The 20,252-nt window shown below is 38.9% G+C and overlaps 1 protein-coding gene across 1 annotated transcript; it reads left to right on the top strand.

Annotated features, from left to right (window-relative positions):
* Nucleotides 1–813: 813 nt before the first annotated feature.
* LOC140171264 (shiftless antiviral inhibitor of ribosomal frameshifting protein homolog) lies at nt 814–12,897 on the top strand. Its single transcript, XM_072194494.1, has 7 exons — nt 814–901; nt 2,210–2,324; nt 3,138–3,178; nt 6,093–6,236; nt 8,112–8,212; nt 10,179–10,396; nt 11,166–12,897. Exons 1-7 carry the CDS (start codon nt 854–856, stop codon nt 11,378–11,380), a joined length of 882 nt encoding a protein of 293 aa, XP_072050595.1. The 5' UTR covers nt 814–853; the 3' UTR covers nt 11,381–12,897.
* Nucleotides 12,898–20,252: the final 7,355 nt, after the last annotated feature.

Below are 20,252 nucleotides of genomic sequence, written 5' to 3' on the forward strand. Positions count from 1 at the left end.
TAATGCTATGTACCCATTATAATTCTTCCCTGAATTCCACTTGATGAATTCACCAACCCTGTAGAGCAGTCACTGCCAGTAGTGACCATCTAATTTTCCCCAAATTAGTTAATTTTATTTTTAATCTTCCTTGAATCCTGTTGACTTTCTTCTGTTTTTCCCTCTTTTTTTTTCTTTTCAAAATGCAAAATTCTTCCCCAAAGGGGTGAAATTATTCCCTCCCCTTTGGGGCCGATAAACGGAAGAATAGACGCCCCTGTTGCCACCCCCCTTGAAATTCGACAAAAATTGCCCTGAAAATTTCATCCAAAAGGTTAGCAACTATTTTAAACTGTTCTGATTTGGTAGTTCACAGCATCTTGCGAATGGTAGCGAGCTTTGTCAAAAATTGCATTGATCATTTCGTAGCGAGTGTGTAGAAGAATTCAAATATCACAGATATAGTTTTGTAGGTCATGTGGTTCTTGAGTTATGTTGTAAAGAGGGATGAAACAACAACACTTTTGTAAAACGTACATAACTGATTAACAAGAATAAATCAAGCAAGTTTTCAAATATATGATTTGTAGAATGAACTATTGCAAAACATAATAGTGATATTTTTCAATAATATATTGATTAAATGAAATTTTTGTTGGCTGCTTCGACCAACAATACATCGTGTAGCCTTAATACGGTACTATTTTGGGCGACTAAACACTTCTTGCAATACATGATGCGAATGTAAATGGCAACACTGGCTTTAAAATAAATCGTATTAAATGTTCAAATTGTAGGTTCGCTCAACGTTGTGTACTACTATAGCACACGGCAGTTTTAGCTGTGATATTGATATTGTGATATTCATATATTTATGGCGTCTGCACACATTACGAATGGCGGTAACGCGGATACCGAGAAGGTAGGGTCTATATTAAAATACTATAATACCCAATAATGTATCATACCTATTGCTTTGAATACCAACTCGGTCGGCATTTATATACAGGCCCGGTATAGGCATACAGGCGTGCGAAAAAGTCGAGGCAAATGGCTCAGTATCAAAATATGAAAGTAAAATGTTGTCATGTTCCGAGTTATTTATTGGGAGCAGGGCACATACATATGTGACCCGTTCTGACAAAACCAGGAACAAGTCGCATTTTTGACATTTCATGATTTGAATAAAAATGTAAGCACTAGACAATAAGCTTAAAAATGATACCAAAAAAGATATGGATAATTTTGTAAATGATACCTTGATAGTTTTGTCCAATTGCTATTCTGAGTAATGGGTCAAATAGTTTCCTGCCTTACACAGGATTGAATAGGGATTACCCACGGATTAAATAAACTTCTTTTTAATAAGTAATTTCAAGGATTTGAAAGTCCATTTAGTCCCGCAGTCAAATACCATCAAATTAAGGGCTGGGGTATGAACGTTTGGACAGTATTTATTTTGGGACATCAGAGCACATCAGACATATCGAATTGCATTCTGAATACGAAGAATGTCATTCTGAAATTCGCAATTTAATACACATTTTATGGCAAATCATTAAAATTGATATTTTTGATATTTAACAGTACTTGAAGTAAACTTTATAAATCTGATGATTTATACTTAAAGTGTATGTAGGTGGGATGAAAAGCCGACGATCAATTGAACATTTTGACCTTTCGTATTGAAGATATGGATTTTTTCCCCCAAAACACCCCAAAAAATAGGTCTTTTGGGAAAAAAATCCATATCTTCAATATGAAAGGTCAAAATTTTCAATTGACCGTCGGCTTTTCCTCCCTGCTACATACACTTTAAGAATATATCATTAGATTTATATAATTTACTTCGAGGACTGTTATATATCAAAATTTGAAAAATATCAAATTTTTATAATTTGTCATAAAATTTGTATTATATTGTGATTTTCAAAAAATGAAAATTATTTGATATCAGAAAGACATGCTTCGTATTCAGAATGCAATTCGATAGGTCTGAGGTGCTCTCATGTCCCACAAAAAATACTGTCGAAACGCAATAAACGCTCATTTTAGATCCCTTAAGAAATCCCAAATTTGATTTGTTTTTATGAGAATGTCATTTTTAAAGGCCTATAACGCAAAAACATGTCTGGCGACTTGTTCCCGGTTTTGTTGGAGCTGGTCACATATTTATTCATGATTCATTATTCACGTCGATATCAATTTACTTTTTACTTGAATGAAACAGGAAGTTCGGGAAATACAAGAATTGTTTAAAGGCAGATATCCACAAGATGTCATTCACGATTTATTGAATTACTTCCATAGCGACAAAAAAGCTACAGTTGACCACTTGTTTAAAGGTAAGTTTGCTTGTGGATGTTATTAATTTGTGTGTGCAGTGAGGTGGCTGTGTAGAGGGTGGGTGGGTTATTATTTGGGCAGTTTTATTGTCTTCTCGTAAAACACAAAACAACTATATCAATTTATTATGATTCCACAGGCCAATTTCTCGAAGCTTGGAAAATGGTCAGTCTTCATAAGCCAGTAGGCTAGTTCTACCAATGTGGAGCCCTTTTATTGATCTATCTTTCTTGGCGATGTATGACGTGAAATTGTAAGCACTGGTATATAGGACTAATTGGGCTTAAGCCTGAAGGCTTAGGGAGACTGCCCACTAGCCACGCTTCGAGAAACCGACCCATAGAGGCCAGCATGCGCACACGTTGGGGTGTGTCTGTGGTGGATATTAGTATATCGCGTAAACTAAAAACTCCAAAAAAATTTGACCTTGTTCTTTAAATACAGGGTGTCCCAATATAAAATATAAATGCACCTGAGAAAAGGATAACAGTTGGGTTGGTTTTTTTTGGGACGCCCTGTATTTTTAAGACATACAAAGCTAGATGAAGTAATGTCCGATTAAAAAAAATAGAAACAAGGGTTGTAGGGAATCTACATGCAAGACAGTTCAAGAGAAACGGGTAATGTCCGATTAAAAATAAAAAAATGTTATGTAGATTCTACATGCAGGACAGTTCAAGGGAAAAATTTACATCTCTACTCTGTTGTTTTGTCTAGCCTTTGCAGAACCCGTGTAATTATTGAGTGCACCGCCTCGCCAATCTGATATTAGTTTTGATCCAATTCATGTAATACATGTTATTATATTTCAGGTCGCCTTTCTGAGGAAGAAGATCAGTGTGATGAACTTAAGGTAAATAAAATACAAATTTTTCATGAAGGAAATTAAAGTACGATACAAGAGTAAATGGTACAAAGTTCATTCTAGTCAAGATAATTAAATTTAATATGGTACTTGAACTTGATATCTATAATGGTATGTACATAATGACATTGGCCATGTTGATTTAGGCCAATATCATGATATCATATTACATGTGCCTTTAATCACACTTTTATGATAATAATATAGATCAGCTAGCTAAAATATTCAGTGCCTTTTCATAATAGCCCAGACTTTCATATCCCAATATTTAAATGCTTATTAACACATTTTAACCAGACCAAAACACGTTTATAACATGATTAAAACGGTTTGTGGTTGCCGTGTAGTCATACTAAATCCTTGGGCGTGTTGGGACTAATAGCTATTCTTTTTGATATTTTGACAAATAAATGCGTGTTCATGAACTATATACATGAGCTTTATACATGTATGTACATGTACTATGAAAGGAAACGCAACTAATGTAACATCCGTGTAGTGGTACAGCTTTTCTGGAACTGGTGCCAATAAGTATCGACATGGGCACTTTGGACCTGCTTTTTGTGATCTTGAATCATACCAGTAAATATACATGTACATGTCACGTGTTATATCCTGTTGGTTTGACAATGTTGAACTCCTGTGGAAAAAATGTAATTGTTAAATAAGCGAGTTCGGTATATGCCCTAATTCTGAAAAGAGTGCATTATGGATAAGTATCTGGTGTGATATCGCGGCCGGTACTTACACTTTAATGTATTTTAATTGCGACGAAAAACACCAAAAAACTTATTTTTTTTAAATTTTCTTGACTAATTGTTGGGTCTGATTGTTTCCACAGAACTTTCATAACAAGCAAAGATTGTTTGCACCTTCATTAGAAGTACCAGCAGTAAATGACGAAAAACAAAATCACCTTATACCCAAATTCACTCCAATGCACAACAACAATTACAATACACTGTCTAATTATGTTAACAAAACTGTTTAATTACGTTAACAAAATCTAAGGCTTTAATTGAAAGCAAAGAATTATCTAGGTCTTCTTGATAATCCTAGAGTTCTATTGCAATGTTCCAGACGGCTGATGTATATCTCCTTGTTTGCTTATCCTGCGATAATAACTTTTCAGGGAAGTCCATTGTACACTTGTATTTCCTCCCACAGAAATGGTGCTGATTTCTCCAAACACTTAACTCCTTGCGCAGTTCTCCAAACACTCAACACAACTCCTTGCGCAGTTCTCCAAAAATGGTGCTTCTTTCGCCAATCACTCTTTCTCCATGAAACAGGCTTCTTTCAACACGGCTCCACTTTATAAACAGATGTGTTGTTTTATAAACCAGACTCCAGCAAGTCAAGAGAAGATCTTTAATCCTTTGGGGAGGAGGAGTACCTTCATATACTCAAAATCTCCTTCGTTGCTCTATTAAAATAGCACATTACTGGCCATGCAAACTGATTCAAATGTACACTCATAGAAATGGCTTGTTCGCCTTGTTGGCGCAATTCAAAAGGAGTAAGTTTGGACAACTCAAAAATAGTGTAAAATTTGCCAAAACAAAATTCATTTTAGTTATCCGAACTTAAAAAATGCTGAAAAAGCTCAAAAAGTTCCGTCAACGAATCAACTTTGTTGGCATTACATAAAAAGTTGATGTAAGTCGTTGCGTCAACTTTTTAAGTAATGCCAACTTCTGAATTCAAGTTCAGGGAACTTAGAAAAACAAACAAGGTTCAAAGAACCAATTAGTTGAGTTATTGTAACTCAACATGTAAGTTGATGTAACTCGTTCATATTAAGTTACTGGTACTTATTGTTTTGGGTTATCCCAATTTGGTACTTAATTCACGTAATTGAATCATTTTCTGCACAATTAGCAGTATTCAAATATTTATTTTTGTAATCAGTGCAAAATTTTGTATACTATAGCACACCTCTAGAAAATTATGCTAACCTAGGCTATTTTCATTTTCTGAGTTGTAACAACTCAATAAAATAAGTGCAAATGAGTGCGACCAACATAATGATATCGAGTCAGCGTTACTCAAAATTGTACGCGTTGGCATTACTCGGAAAGTTGACGCAACGACTTACATCAACTTACTGAGTAATGCCAACGAACAATTTCTATGAGTGTACCTCTATTTGAAGCACAGGATGACCAACACATAGAGAATTTACAAACTCTCATGATATTCTGCAAAGAGCAAACTAAAACTTTCACCTTTTATGCACACAATCTATCATAGATTATTTTGTCATATTCACTTCCTGGGGGTTCCTAAAATGATGTCATATTTACTTTACAAACTTGAGGATTTTCCCCAATTGTACAACACAATGAACATATTGACATAGTGAGGATTTTCCAAGATTATTAATATTTCTGATAAAAGACCCATTCAGTGATCCCAGCGCAAGTGTGAAAAATAAAATTGTTTATAAATTGCTTAAAAATGAAGAATTAGTCATTCAAACTATCATTTGATATTTTGTAAATGAAAAATGTGGCAAAAAACAAAGAAAACAGCAGTATTGACGAAGCTGAAGCGCTTTTCAAATACATGTAGCTAATTTATATACCAACAGTGTATATAAATTACAGATTACATGTCTTATTTTGTCTTAAATACATGGCTAGCAGGCTAGCTTGATGATTTTTACGATCGTCCGGATGAGCTTATCTCTCATGAAATACTTTTAGCTTGCAAACAAAGTTAAGGTAAATTTAATTACTCATATCAGGGCACATCACAATATGGCCGTTCCAACCGATATTTTTACCCATAAAGCACTGTCCTATATTACCGAACTCCTATATTGCTTTCAAAATCACCTTAAAATATGATCTGATTGTGGTTATTAAATTATTTTATTAAATTAATTTGTTTCCCAAAGGCTCTCAACACACGACTAAATTCCTTGAATCTGAAAGACGACGCAGTGACTCAACTGGATAAGAAAATTGAGAGTAGGGTACGCCAATTTGCTTGTGGAGGATGCGATCGTGTATGGTGGCAAAGAGTTCCAGTTCGTAAAGAGGTATACATGTAAACCATTAAAGGAAACATTGCGAGTCAACATGTTCATAGCTGTTGATATTATTTTGTGATGCGATCAAGCAAAATCAGTCGGAGCTCGGAAATATTAAATTTTTAGTTTCTTATAGGATAGTAAAAAGCATTTATAAAGCTGGATTTTGCAGCAAATCCCATTGAAATTGAACAACCAGTTCCAAAGATATGAGCAATTAAAGAGTTTCAAAAACATGAGGTAACAAAAGGAAATATTTCCTTTGTTTGGCTATATCTCAAAATCAATATTTCCGAGTTCCGACTGATTTTGCTTGATGGCATCACATTTTATTATGATCATATTTTTGAGGGAAAAATACTATAGTGGAAACTTGTTAACACAAAATTCATTCCCGATAACATGCGTCACTCTGTTCCTCCTCTGTTCTTCTTCGTCGTCTTTTTCACCTACAATCCCGGTCATAATTGTTCGAACACTTTAACATGGGTACCTCAAATATGCCCCCATTCCCCCTGATCAATGTTGTTGGTTTTTTTTTTGGGCATGAACCCCTAGAAACATCCAACATTGATTGGTGGGGCAGGGGGAGGGTTGTAGTAGTAGGAAATGGTTCAAACTTGACGTCAAAGAAAGCGAAATTTTAATATGTCAAGTATATCAGAAATACGGTCTCAAACAGTCCTACTTTGACACAAGTGTTCGAACGACTTATGTCCGGGATTGTAGCTTCACCTAGCTAGCTTTTTCTTGTTCCTCGTGTTTCTTCTTCTGTTTCTTCTGCTACTTTTATTATTATTATTTATTTACTGCTACTGGCTCTGCTTGTTCTTCTCTTTCGCTATACAAAGTGTTTAAAATATACCCCCACCTAAAATTACACAACATTTTTTCTCATAACTTGGCATATATTTTTATTGATTTTAACAATTTAAAACTCTGTAAATAGAGGAAACATTTCACTATCCTCCCAAAGATCACCCTTCTCAAAATCATGTTTCTTTGGTCCAAAATAATCACATTTTCAAAAATTATGCTTTCAGAAAAAGTTGCATTTTAAAAATCCCATGCATGTAATGTACAAAAGCGTTCTCGATATCAACGTGATCAATGATTTTTGATTGATTTAATTGTTTGTTTGTTTTCTTTAATTTTATGTGTCCGATAACTCAGTCTCCCATGCAATCATCTTTCAGTATAAAACAATGATTCATTGACATGAATTTGGACATGAATGTGGTTTTCTTTGAAGTTTTTGTTTTTAATCAGCGGGCGTTTTTCAACCCATTCACCCTTTTGGTCAAATGTATGCGTGGAGAAACCATTTCTCTTCCCTAGTATTTTGAAGCATTTTGAAGCAACCGCTGATTAAAAACTTCAAAGGAAACCTCATGTCAAAAGTCATTTCAATGTATTCTACTGAATGATGGTTGCATGGGGTAACTGAGGGATCAGATACAGAAAGGTACAGAAAAAAAAGCAGGTATGGGATGTTGAAAAGTGCAACTTTTTCTGAAGGCAGCATATGTGATTCTTTTTGACCAAAGAAATTGTTTTTGAAAATGGGTCAACGTTGGGAGGGTAGACCCCCCTTTTCACAGATTTTTCAATTTGTCAAATCAACAAAAAGTATGTCGAGTTCTGCAAAAAATGTTTTGTAGTTTTAGGGAGGAGTTACTTCTTTTGAACCCTGTATATACACAGTATACACAGTGAACACTGCAGAAAGTGGAAAATGTTCATTGATGTCAAGCTCTTTGTTCCAAGCCAACACATCAATCACTGCCTTTTAGTAATCTTCAATCTTATGGTTCCAAAATAACGCTAATGCCAACCGGACTGATATCTAACATAGTGTATTGTGTATTATTCACATTACTAAAGGTATCCAGGTGTCAAAAATGTCAGAAGCGGTTTGATCCAGTACCAAAAGACGAAGAATATGGCTGGGCTCAGTATAACTGTGAATGTGGACATAAATTTAGGTAAGGTGAAAAATAACAAAAACTAGGTATAAATGACTCATTAGGGTTAGGGTAAGGGTGAGTAACCCATGACCCTAATAAGCACATCGCGATGGTTTGTCTTAAATGAGACATTTACCCAAAACTAAAGCACCCAGTTTGCAGATTGACGGACATTTTATTTAGTGTCAGCTAGTTTCTGCTTAAAATGGACTGGAAACCCTTCCCGACAATTAATACTAATTATAATCTAAGCATTTTGGGTAGGTCTAAACAAAACCAAAATTAACATTTGATGGAAATCGTATATGGCATAAAAAACAAAAAACAAACAAAAACACATGCGCTTAAACCTACCAATGTGGAATCATATACTTATCCTCATATTGACTCTCACTTTAGGATGTTCCATAAGTTCTCCAAAGGGTGAAGAACTGGGCATCTTGAATGCCAATTGTACTTTATATGCCCACTTGAGCCAGATATGAAGAGCTTATTTCCAAACCGTGTTAAGTCCACAATGTTCACTTTGAAGAAAATCAGGAATTTTCTTTATGGCAATGAAAAAAAGTTCGATTTCTATAAAATTACATTGAAGTGAAGGTGACATAATTATATAGGAGCATAAAAATATGTAAAGTTAAAATCTAGAGACTTTTTATTTTTTTTAATGAATTAATTTGTTTTCAAAATAGCATGGACTTAACACATTTTGACACAAAACACAATTTCTGGCATGGACTTAACACATTTTGACACAAAACATAGTATCTGTAACACAGAACTAACCATATATTTCTCAAACTAGTGTTAAAAGATAACAAATTTATTAAAAACATACAAAATGTTATTCTCTCTACTATAAAACACAAAACACCTTGCATCTCGAACCCCCCTCCTCCCGCCCATTTTTACCAAAATTCTACGTTTAGAATAGTTCAAAATTCAAAATTTAGTTGTATATGCATTTCTCAGAATTGAATTATCGTCATTTTCACTGACAATAAGTGATGACCTGAAATATCCACTTGTTTTACCACATTATCGAAATTTCCCCCTCCCCCATGCTGCCACCCTAATCTCATAATTGACAGTCGTAAGTTTTTAAGTCTTTAAGTCCTAAGTTTGTTTTATACCTTTAACTTTTAAATAATACCTTGAATTTTGATAATCATACAAAATAATAATATCAAAAACTAACTCTACCACCATCCTCTAACATTAATTCTACCATCACAACCTCTCCCTCTCCCCATTCCCAACCTGTTCATGTTTTTCTGGAGGTATCTATCAAATATTTAAGAATTCCATACAAACTAGGCCTAATAATATCAAAAAAACCACCAACAACAACAACAGCAACAACAACAACAACTTTATATTCAGACCAAATTCAGGTATACTAGTCTCAGGACCAAACAAGAATGAAGACGCAAAGCAAGGCAGTGTTGTCAATCATGCAGAACGGCATGCAGAACTTGGGTGATTAACTATTGGAAGCCCTATGCCATGGTACCTGCCTACAAGCTGCCCACAAGGGCAGTGTTCGTGGACTTAACACAGTTTGCTAACAAACTGGATTGGACTTAACACGTTTTGGAAAAAAATCGATACTTTGTGTGTCAATATTTCGGAACTTGACTAATTTTGTAAAAAAACACAAACATTGCTGGATAGCCCTAGTTACTCACTGCCCATTTTCATCAAAATCTCAATTTTGAAGGTGGGTGGACTTAACACGGTTTGGAAATAAGCTCTTCATATACGTCAGTTCGCAAAATGGTTCGTCAATTTGAAAACTCAATTTTCGAACTTTGAAATGTTTGCAACTTTGCTTGTAGGCATGGTACTGATGGGTCGCAACAAATTCAAAGAGATATCAAGACGTGCAGAATAAAATATTGAAAACAAAGCAAAGATCCGGGGCAAAGATACTCTTTGCGCGCAGTGTATATTCTAACGTTTTGTTTTGTTCCTACATTAACAGCGGTTTTGGACAGGTTAACAAGACGACTTCGGAATGCTACCAATGTGGAGCAAGTGTGTTGACTTCAAAAGTGAAACCTCCACGCGGCAGAAAGATAAAGAAGTCTGATAGTGCTCACCAATGCGATGCCGCGGATTGCTCTTTTAAGGACTGCACAAACAACACAGGGCCGAAAGGAGGGAATAACAGGAGTAGAGGTGCATCATCAAAAGCAAAAGGTACATAGTTGGTGGCTATGGTATAGTCCTGCAACTATCGTCTCATATAACACGGGTGACATCATTATTTTAAGTAAGACAAGGAGGCAAAGCCGATTTGTTTAATGCCAAAAATAACGCTTCAATTCAAATAAAAATATTAATAATAAGTATATCAAATTTTAATTCAATTAAATCGTACATTTTACAACGAATTACCTAGGACTTACAATTGAACAGTGCCGTTGTTGCTATGCACCTCCGATTGGTTCAAATAGCTCGTACGAGTATCGCGTCAACTCGCACGTGCTGAATCGTGTTATATCGCTAGGTCATATCGATCGCATCGTGCCCTAGTATTCATCAGTAAATCACTGTAGCAAACCATGCGTTTTAAATTGACAATTGAATAAAGCGCGCACTTGGGATAGTCGACAGGGGCCCATCGTGGGCAAGCAACCTTTACCATATTGACCACGCTAAGCCATTTCGACCGCGTGCTTCGTTTTGATTTGCAACTTTCGAAAATGCACCAAATTCCATAAACTGGTATCAACCTTTGTCACTTTTGAGTGTTTGGTAGCAAATTGGGTATCAAATTGGAGCTAACAAGATTCTACATACGACCGTATCAATTAAATTGTCATAACAAGATCAGGTTTTGGTGTAGGACGGATTGTATGACTGCGGACTTTCTTTATTTGAGCAGTTTACATTACAAAACAAATAACAATAATTATAGTAGTTTTAACCAAAATGTCTCTTTCCAATAATTTTCATTTGCTTTCAGCTGCCAACGCGGAATGTGTGCATCCACGTACCCGTGCCAAGAAAGGAAAACAAGTAGTGGTCGCCAGTTCGCCTCACGTCAGTACCGGTTCCACAGTCGACACATTCTTAGCCCAGGATCTGGGAGTGCTCAGTGATGACGAGAATGTAGTGATATTAAGCGGAGATGAAGCTGAGAATGGCGACAGATTAAGACCCATACCAGAAAATAAATAAATAACATTGAACTGTTCACTTGTGAGGTCTAGACCCATGTTATAAGTAAATGGGCAATCCTTTTTGTACGCCTACACCAATTTGCCTATCATTGAGGGATTATACAGCTTTATTCCACAAGTGGTACATCCCTGGGATGATACTAGGCCAACTCTGTGGAGGCTCACATGACGGTAGAACTATACCCAGTAGCTTAGCCAGGAATTTAGTGTGATGGGGCAAAGCCAAATTTTCGTCCCCATTTGTCAACTTCTTGTCTCCCTTTTAGTCATTTTAAGGCAACTTTAACTATTTTAACTCTTTACCGTCCTAATTTTATTCCTGCAAATTTTCGGGGGGGGGGGGACTCTCCCTGGCTACGCAACTGACTATACCCAGATGATAAATAACATAGCATTGGGCAGTATTTAAAATGTTATTGACCATTATAAAACAAAATTAAATGAACGAAGCTTAAGTTTAACGTCAGATTAGCACTAATCATAAATGCACTGCTCATAAATGAAGCATTTTTGTTATATTATATAATACGTTCCAGACACCCATACCAGAATATAAATATTTATTTAACATTGAAAAATTCACGTGTGACGTTACTAGTCAAAAGTTCACTATTAATGAAGTTAAATATAATATTAAGGATGACGTAAGATTAACACCCAATGCATCAGTGCTCATAACAGAATATAATCTAATAACTTCTTAAAGGTTTTAGTTTTACCTTACCCACACTATTAGAAAAAAAAGGTGCAACTTAGAACTTTTTGTCCTGTATACAGCACCCTAAGCAATGAGAACCAAAAAAAGTTCGTTAGCCAAGAAAATGGTTCCTATTAGAACCTTAAGCATGTAAAACCTTTAAGAAAGAACCCTTAAAGGGTTCCAAGTAGAACAGAAAAAAAAAGATTCTTTAGCCAAACAAATTATTTTTAAAACCAAAAAAGGTTAACACTCCTTTTCACGATCACTTTTCTTAACTTTGTTATGAGTCCCTGAATTAATTAGAAAGTTCCTAGGCCTATTTAAAACTTTTCAAGGTTCTTTATAGAACTCAAACATTGTTTAGGGTGCTGTATACGGGACAAAAGAAGCCTCTAAGTTGCACCTTTTTGACTAAGAGTGCCTACCAGTATACCAGTAAAATTGACAAAGTATTTATGTTATATTAACCTGAGGATGTCGACATAATTATAAACCTACCTATAACTAGAAAACTTGAATTGTTCCAAAAGTATAAATGTTTGGGTACTGAGTTCAACAATGTTAAATGATTCATATGATATTTTCAAAATGATGATAGTGAAATTCATATTTTCAAACTTTTGATAGTGAAATTCATTGGCTAAAAGTAAATTACTGTTGTGACATGATGCTTACATCAACGTCAACAGCGCAGTCATGATGTACATGTCAATATTTTATCATGGTAAATACTGTTCTCTTTTTCACTCAAGACATGTTAAAAGACAAAAAATATTGCACATTCTGTTGTAAAATTAAAATGTCAACGAAATATTACATCTCGTATACGTTTGAAATTTTACTGAGCAATTGTTACATAATCATTTCTAATCCTACAAATGAATGTTCTTTTATTAACTGTACTGTACATGTATAGGGATATAAGATTCTATTCAATTCAAAATTGTGTTTAGTGAAGCAGATCTCTGGATTGCTGAAACCAAAATGAATGAAATTGCGGTATTTGAAAGCTAGGACAGCTCCCTTGACGTTGATGTAAGCATCATGTCACAAAAATATATAAAGATGGCACTTTCCACTTGCACAATAGTTTTTGAGTTTTTTTGAGACAGGCTGTATTAAGGACTCCTGGTTTTAAAATCAGTGCTTCACAGGAATCCTGCTGCACACGACGCGTTTAATTGTGATATTCGTGCTGCATCCAGTATTTAGTGGTCACTGCATCCAGTAGCGTAGCCAGCGGGGGGGTTCCCCTGACAAAAAAAAATGAAAGAAAAAGTGCCCATTTGACAAAAAAAATGAAAGAGAAAATCAGGAGGGCAAAGGAAAAGAAAAAGGGCAAGGAGCCCTTTTTCTAGCAAAATTCAGGGCCAAAATAGTGTAAAATACAAAAAATTTCCACGCGACGCGCGCACATTGTAACAATATACGCCAGTTGATTCATAGTTGTGTGCCCTTAAGGTGCACTGAGCCTGGATGGGCTCTCCCTCTCTGTCTCTGCACTCGTGGAAGCTATACATGTGCCTGGTTGTGATTATCACATTAGATTAATCCCTAATCCTTTTATTGGCGTGGTGACAGCTTGGATTCGAAACCAGTCATCTCTGAAGTCTCTCAGCTGACCTTCCTGACGAAATTGGTGGTCATATTGAACCCTAAATGTGTGATCTTTCACAAGACTGTGAGCGACCAGTAAGCTTAAAACAGTAAGCTTAAGCCTGCAAGGCTGCATATTAGCTTTTTTCTGGTTCACATACACGAGTGTAAAAACAATCAGCAATGGCCACAACACATCGTGCGCCGAAGCAATGGCCTTTAACAAAGAACGAAACAATAAACTCATTTGAAAGCTGGAAACATAACCTCCAGTATACACTGTCATTAGACCCAAGCTTTTCTCCCTACTTGGTTGAAGGAGCGGTATGGGGCAAAAAGTCAAAAACTTCCCCGCTTCGAGGTCTCACTAACGATGGTGAGGACATACAGGAAGCCCAAAGGAAAACAGCAGTCCAGAAAAATGCTGCATTGGAGCTTATGCTTGGACAAATAGCCAACTATTGTCCAATTATCTCACGAAATACAATACTCAAAAACTGCACCAGCCTGAACAAGATATGGCAAGCCATCCGTCTCCATTTTGGCTTCCAAACAACAGGTGGCCACTTCCTGGAGTTCAACAATATTAGCCTTGGCCCTGATGAACGCCCAGAGGACTTGTACCAGCGTCTAGTAGCATTCACCGAAGACAACCTCATGCGTGAAGGAGGCGGCATCAGTCACCATGACCAAGTCATCGATGAAGATGAGGAGATTACGCCTACACTAGAAAACTTTGTAGTGTTAACGTGGTTGCGTCTTATAGCTGCCCCGATTAGTAAAGCAGCGGTACGGTACAGAGCTAAGATCCCGCACCTTGGCTTCTATCAAAGCCGAAATTTCTCAGGCTCTGGATTCGCTCCTGGATGAGCTGAGCTGAAAGGATGCTGCTCGCAGCATGCGCACTAGTAGTCAGCGTAGACCGATGCCTAAATTGAAAGCTAAGAAATCATTTGGTAAATCCTGCCCTCTGTGTGAGCAAGCTGGTCGGCATGACCATGCGAAATTTCTTAAGCGAGTGCTCGTACCTCCCTGAAAAGGACAGAAAATACCTGGCCCGCGCTCGTCAGCTTAACATCCTTGATGATTGTGACAGCGACTCAGATTTAGCATGTGCCTTTGTTGACCAATCCAGCCCAATGTTCAGACAGCGCTGCGAATTCATGTTGATCAGTTTCCTTATGTAGATGCATTCCACAAGCACCATGCGGTCCGCATCACCATTGACAGTGGATCCACTGGTAATCTCATTCGCGAAAACACTGTCCAACGATTAGGATGCCCCATTCATCAGAGTTCGCAGTCTGCCCGTCAAGCTGATGGGTCATCCCCTCTTAAGGTAGTTGGGGAAACAACCCTCACTTTTACTCGTGACAGACACTCCTTTGTCTTTAAAGGTCTAGTTGTTAGAGACCTTGACGGAGAAATCCTTGCAGGTATTCTCTTCATGAAATGCAATGATGTCGCAATTCGCCCTGCTAAGAACCAAATCATCTTGAAAGATGGTACAATTATCACTTATGGCGCCAACAAGAGCCCCAAATCCCAGCACACTGTTCGTCGTGCCCATATACTTCGTGGACCTTCTCAAAACACTACCATATGGCCAGGCTCATACGTTGAGGTAAATCTCCCTGCAGACATCGTTGAATCAGATGCTACTTTTGCCATTGAGCCCCGTGTTGATACCCCGCTCGGTAGGTTCCTACCGCCCAAACAAGCCTGGCCCAACCCTGATGTAATCACAAGTATTGCAGGCAGGGTTCGCATTCCCAACAATACTGGTGTGCCACTTGTCATCAGAAAGCATGAACATCTTGGCCAGATACACACTGTTTATTCACCATCACTAACTTCTAAGCCATCACACACTGCTGCAGCAGCATCAGTCAATGTCCCAAAGCCCAGTTCACCGGTTAACTACTCAGCTGCTGTTGCCCTTGACCCAGATGGTATACTTGGCACTTGTGAGCAATCCAACTTCCGCAGTCTTCTCGATGAGTACGATGAGGTTTTTGACCCTAGTTTCCCAGGTTACAATGGTGCTGTCGGCCCTTTCAAATCTGTGGTTAATATGGGACCGGTCCAACCCCCCCAACGCAAAGGTCGTCTCCCATTGTATGCACAGGATAAACTCCAAGAGTTGCAATCAAAGTTTGATCAGCTTGAAAAAGCAGGCGTCTTTGCTAGACCTGAAGATGTCGGTGTGTGTGTCGAATACCTTAACCCGTCCTTTCTTGTCAAGAAGCCTAATGGAGGCTTTCGTCTGGTTACTGCATTTGCTGATGTCGGTAGATATAGCAAGCCACAACACTCTCTAATGCCCAATGTGGACTCAACATTGCGTTCAATTGCCAAATGGAAGTATTTGATTGCCACTGACTTGACTAGTGCTTTCTACCAAATCCCTTTATCCCATGAGTCCATGAAATACTGTAGTGTTGCAACCCCCTTTCGTGGGGTGCGTGTGTATACACGGTGTGCCATGGGTATGCCAGGTTCTGAAACAGCCCTTGAGGAACTGATGTGTCGTGTCCTTGGTGACCTCTTAGAGAAAGGTGTCGTAGCGAAACTCCCTGATGACTTGTACTGTGGTGGTAATACTGTGGATGAACTTGTTGAGAATTGGCGTCAAGTTTTGCAAGCTTTGTCTAAGTCTGGGTTACGTCTTTCTGCTTCCAAAACAGTCATTTGCCCCCAAAAGACAGTAATTCTGGGTTGGATTTGGTCAAATGGAACCCTTTGTGCTAGCCCCCATAGCATCGCCACACTTTCCAGCTGCTCGCCTCCAAGCAAAGTTGGTGGCATGCGGTCCTTCATCGGTGCATACAAGGTTCTGGCCCGTGTCATTCAGAATTGTGCCAGTCTGGTAGCCCCATTAGATGATGCTATTGCAGGGCACCAATCAACCGAAGAGCTTACATGGTCTGATAGTCTGCATACTGCTTTTCACAAGGCTCAAGCAGCACTGTCTTCCGCTAGGGCAGTCACACTTCCCCATCCCAATGATCAGCTTTGGATCATTACTGATGGATCCGTGAAGAAACATAGCATTGGGTCGACATTGTATATTTCCCGCAATGACAAACTCTTCCTTGCCGGGTTCTTCAGTGCTAAATTGCGTGATCGACAGCCAACATGGTTACCCTGTGAAATCGAGGCGCTGTCTATTTCTGCCTCCACCAAGCACTTCAGTCCCTATGTTATTCAGTCCAAACACAAGACATGTATCCTCACTGACAGCAAACCTTGTGTTCAGGCATATGAAAAGCTCTGCCGGGGTGAGTTTTCAGCCAGTCCTCGCGTGTCCACATTCCTCTCCACTGTCAGTCGTTTCCAAGCATCTGTTCGTCATCTTGCAGGATCAGCTAACACCCCTCAGACTTTGCTAGTCGTAATGCCCCTGACTGCACTGAGCCCACTTGTCAAATATGCTCCTTTATCAAACGTGAAGAGGAAGCAACTGTCCTTCGTGTTTCCGCACATGACATTCTGTCCGGGAAAGCTAAGCCCCCCTTTGCCAGCAAAGCAGCCTGGCATGCTATTCAGCAGGAATGCCCGGATCTGCGACGAACACATGCTCATCTAGTTCAGGGCACTCACTCTTCAAAGAAAGCTACTTCTGTCAAAGATGTGAAGCGCTATTTGCAGGTTGCATCTATCGCTAGAGATGGCCTACTTGTTGTTCGTCGTGATCAACCATTGTCCCCAACTCGCGATTGTATTGTTGTTCCCAGACAGGTCTTAAATGGTCTTCTCACTGCCCTGCACATCCAACTTGACCATCCCTCCAAACATCAGCTCAGTTTGGTGACCCAGCGTTACTTTTATGCTCTTGATTTGGACAAGGCTATTGATCAAGTGACATCAACTTGTCACCAGTGTGCTTCTCTGTCCAATGCCCCTAAGGCATTGATCGAGCAGTCCTCAAGTGACCCTCCCGATGTAGTTGGAATTTCTTTTGCAGCTGATATCCTGAAGCGTAGCCGCCAGCTTGTCCTTGTGCTGCGCGAAACCTCAACGTCCTACACAGCTTCTTGCATTGTCGAGAATGAACAACATGGCACATTGCGTGATGCCCTGATTCAATTGTGCATTGAACTTCGTCCACTTGATGGCCCCCTGCAGTCATTCGTACTGACCCAGCACCAGGGTTTGTTCGACTCGCCAATGACAAACTTCTCACACGTTACCATCTATCGGTTGAGATCGGTCGTATTAAAAATAATAACAAGAATCCTGTTGCTGAGAAAGCCATTCGTGAGCTTGAAGATGAGTTGCTCAGACAAGATTCTACAGGTGGTCCGGCTACAGCATTATCACTTGCCATTGCTACTGCAGCCCTTAATACTCGCATCAGATCCCGAGGTCTTTCAGCCCGTGAGATGTGGTTTCAGCGAGACCAGTTTACCAATGAGCAGGTTCCTTTCACTGATTGTCAAATGATTCAGGCCCAGCATGCCTTGCGAAAAGCCAACCACCCACACAGTGCTCATTCAAAGGCCCCATTAGCCTCTGCCTCCCCAGCAGCAGAGTTGGAGGTTGGTGATCTTGTCTACCTCTACTCAGATCGCAAGAAATCTCATGCTAGAGATCGCTACTTAGTCACTACTATCGAAGGCCCATGGTGCAACATCCGCAAATTTGTGGGTTCTCAGCTTCGGAATACTTCTTATCGTATCAAGAAATCTGAGTGCTTTAAGGTCCAGTATTATCCTGACCTGGATTCTCGTCCCTTTCCCAAGTCGTCTCCACCCACCGAGGATTCCGAGTTTGTTGAAGTGGTCCCTGAATGTACTCCTCCAGAGCCTCCTTTCATACCTGGCGAGTTGTCCACACCTGCTACTTGTGACCCCCTGCCCAGGAATGCTAATCACTCGCACCCCAGTTCTGAGTCAGATCCTCGCGATCCCTTGCGCGATAGCGGTCATAGCTCCAGCAATACCTCCGGTTTGGTTGCACAGTCTAATCCATGTACCGGTAACAGCAGTGAGGTTAGTGAAAGTATCCCCAAGCTAGTATGGTTGGCCCTGAGATCATGCCACCATTGCTCACACAAAGGCGTTCCGCGCGCCCTCACAAACTTCCTGAGCACCTGAAAGACTATGTGTTAAACTAAATGGACAGGTCACTGTGTACTATGACATTTTAATCCATCACCGGTGTCCTCCTATGGTCACTTCATTGAACTTTGAACTGATTTACGTATGTAATTTGGAATTCTAAAAGAAAACTCTGGAACTGACGTTTACTTCATTGAACTTTGAACCATTTTACATTCATGTTGAATGTCAGTTTGTCATTGCAGACAAAAAGACTCTTGAACTGTTGATGTTATTGACTGTTGGCACATTGCCTATTTTGAGTGTTCTAACCAACAGTGTCTTCATTCACATAAGCTGTTAGATTGGTTTCTGCAAGTCAGTTGTTAGTAGTAGTTGTTTAGTAGTGTTATCCTCGCTTCCTTGTGAGGAAAGTGATCTTGTTTTTTTCTTTTAAAAAAAGAGAGAAAGAGGTAGTTACGCCAGTTGATTCATAGTTGTGTGCCCTTAAGGTGCACTGAGCCTGGATGGGCTCTCCCTCTCTGTCTCTGCACTCGTGGAAGCTACATGTGCCTGGTTGTGATTATCACATTAGATTAATCCCTAATCCTTTTATTGGCGATAGCCATTTTCAGCCGGATAATGGGCGAAAATAATGTAAAATACCATTATTTTTCGCGCTGCGCGCGCACATCATCACAAGAAGGCCTTTTTCGGGAAGTTCTAAGACATACAGTCTCTATGTATTGTATGAGGCAACTGCAATTTTTTTCGTCTGTGCCCCCAACATTTTATTTTGCTCCCCCCCCCTGACCAAGAAAGCTGGCTACGCCCCTGACTGCATCCGACAGATTGCACTACTGTCTGTTATCCATCGGGCATGTCGGATTAGACTGTGCACACAGGATGATTCCGGCGAGTCAATCATGTTAAATCGCGGAACATTTAGCATCAAACAAAACCAATACTAGATCCGAAAGTTTTAATGTGCGCACTTCGATGTTCCGTGCTAATTCATGCAGCAAGATCTTTACCAGTAACCAACATAATTTATATAAACTTGTGAATACTTCTGAATACATTTCCGCTATTAATACAATAATGGAAGTACATGAAAAAAAATAGAGAGAAGACCCCTTTCACCCAATAATTACTGGATAATTATTATTAAGACGGTGTGCGATATTACTAGAAAAACGGACGGAGCATTCAGTAGCGTATTTAGGGGGTAGGGGTAAAGAGTGCCTCCTCAGACGGCATTTACCGGGCAGGACAACTTGATCTACCGCGTAGAAATCCATCAATCCAACCACTGTGTGCACAACAGCATTTGCCCAAACCTTCTGTGCACCCGTATTAATTGGCTAGGCAAATTAAAAAAAAAATACCCACCACTAATTGCAACCATAGACTCTAGAAAGTAATGCAACAGAATCCATTTTCTCCCAAAATCCAAGTTGTGGAACAGTGCCAAATGTCCATAAATCCAAATTGAAATTTCAAATTTGGTCAAATCTTGCTAAAACCATATA

The sequence above is a fragment of the Amphiura filiformis genome, chromosome 15 (assembly GCF_039555335.1).
Source record: "Amphiura filiformis chromosome 15, Afil_fr2py, whole genome shotgun sequence".
Classification (NCBI taxonomy): domain Eukaryota; kingdom Metazoa; phylum Echinodermata; class Ophiuroidea; order Amphilepidida; family Amphiuridae; genus Amphiura; species Amphiura filiformis.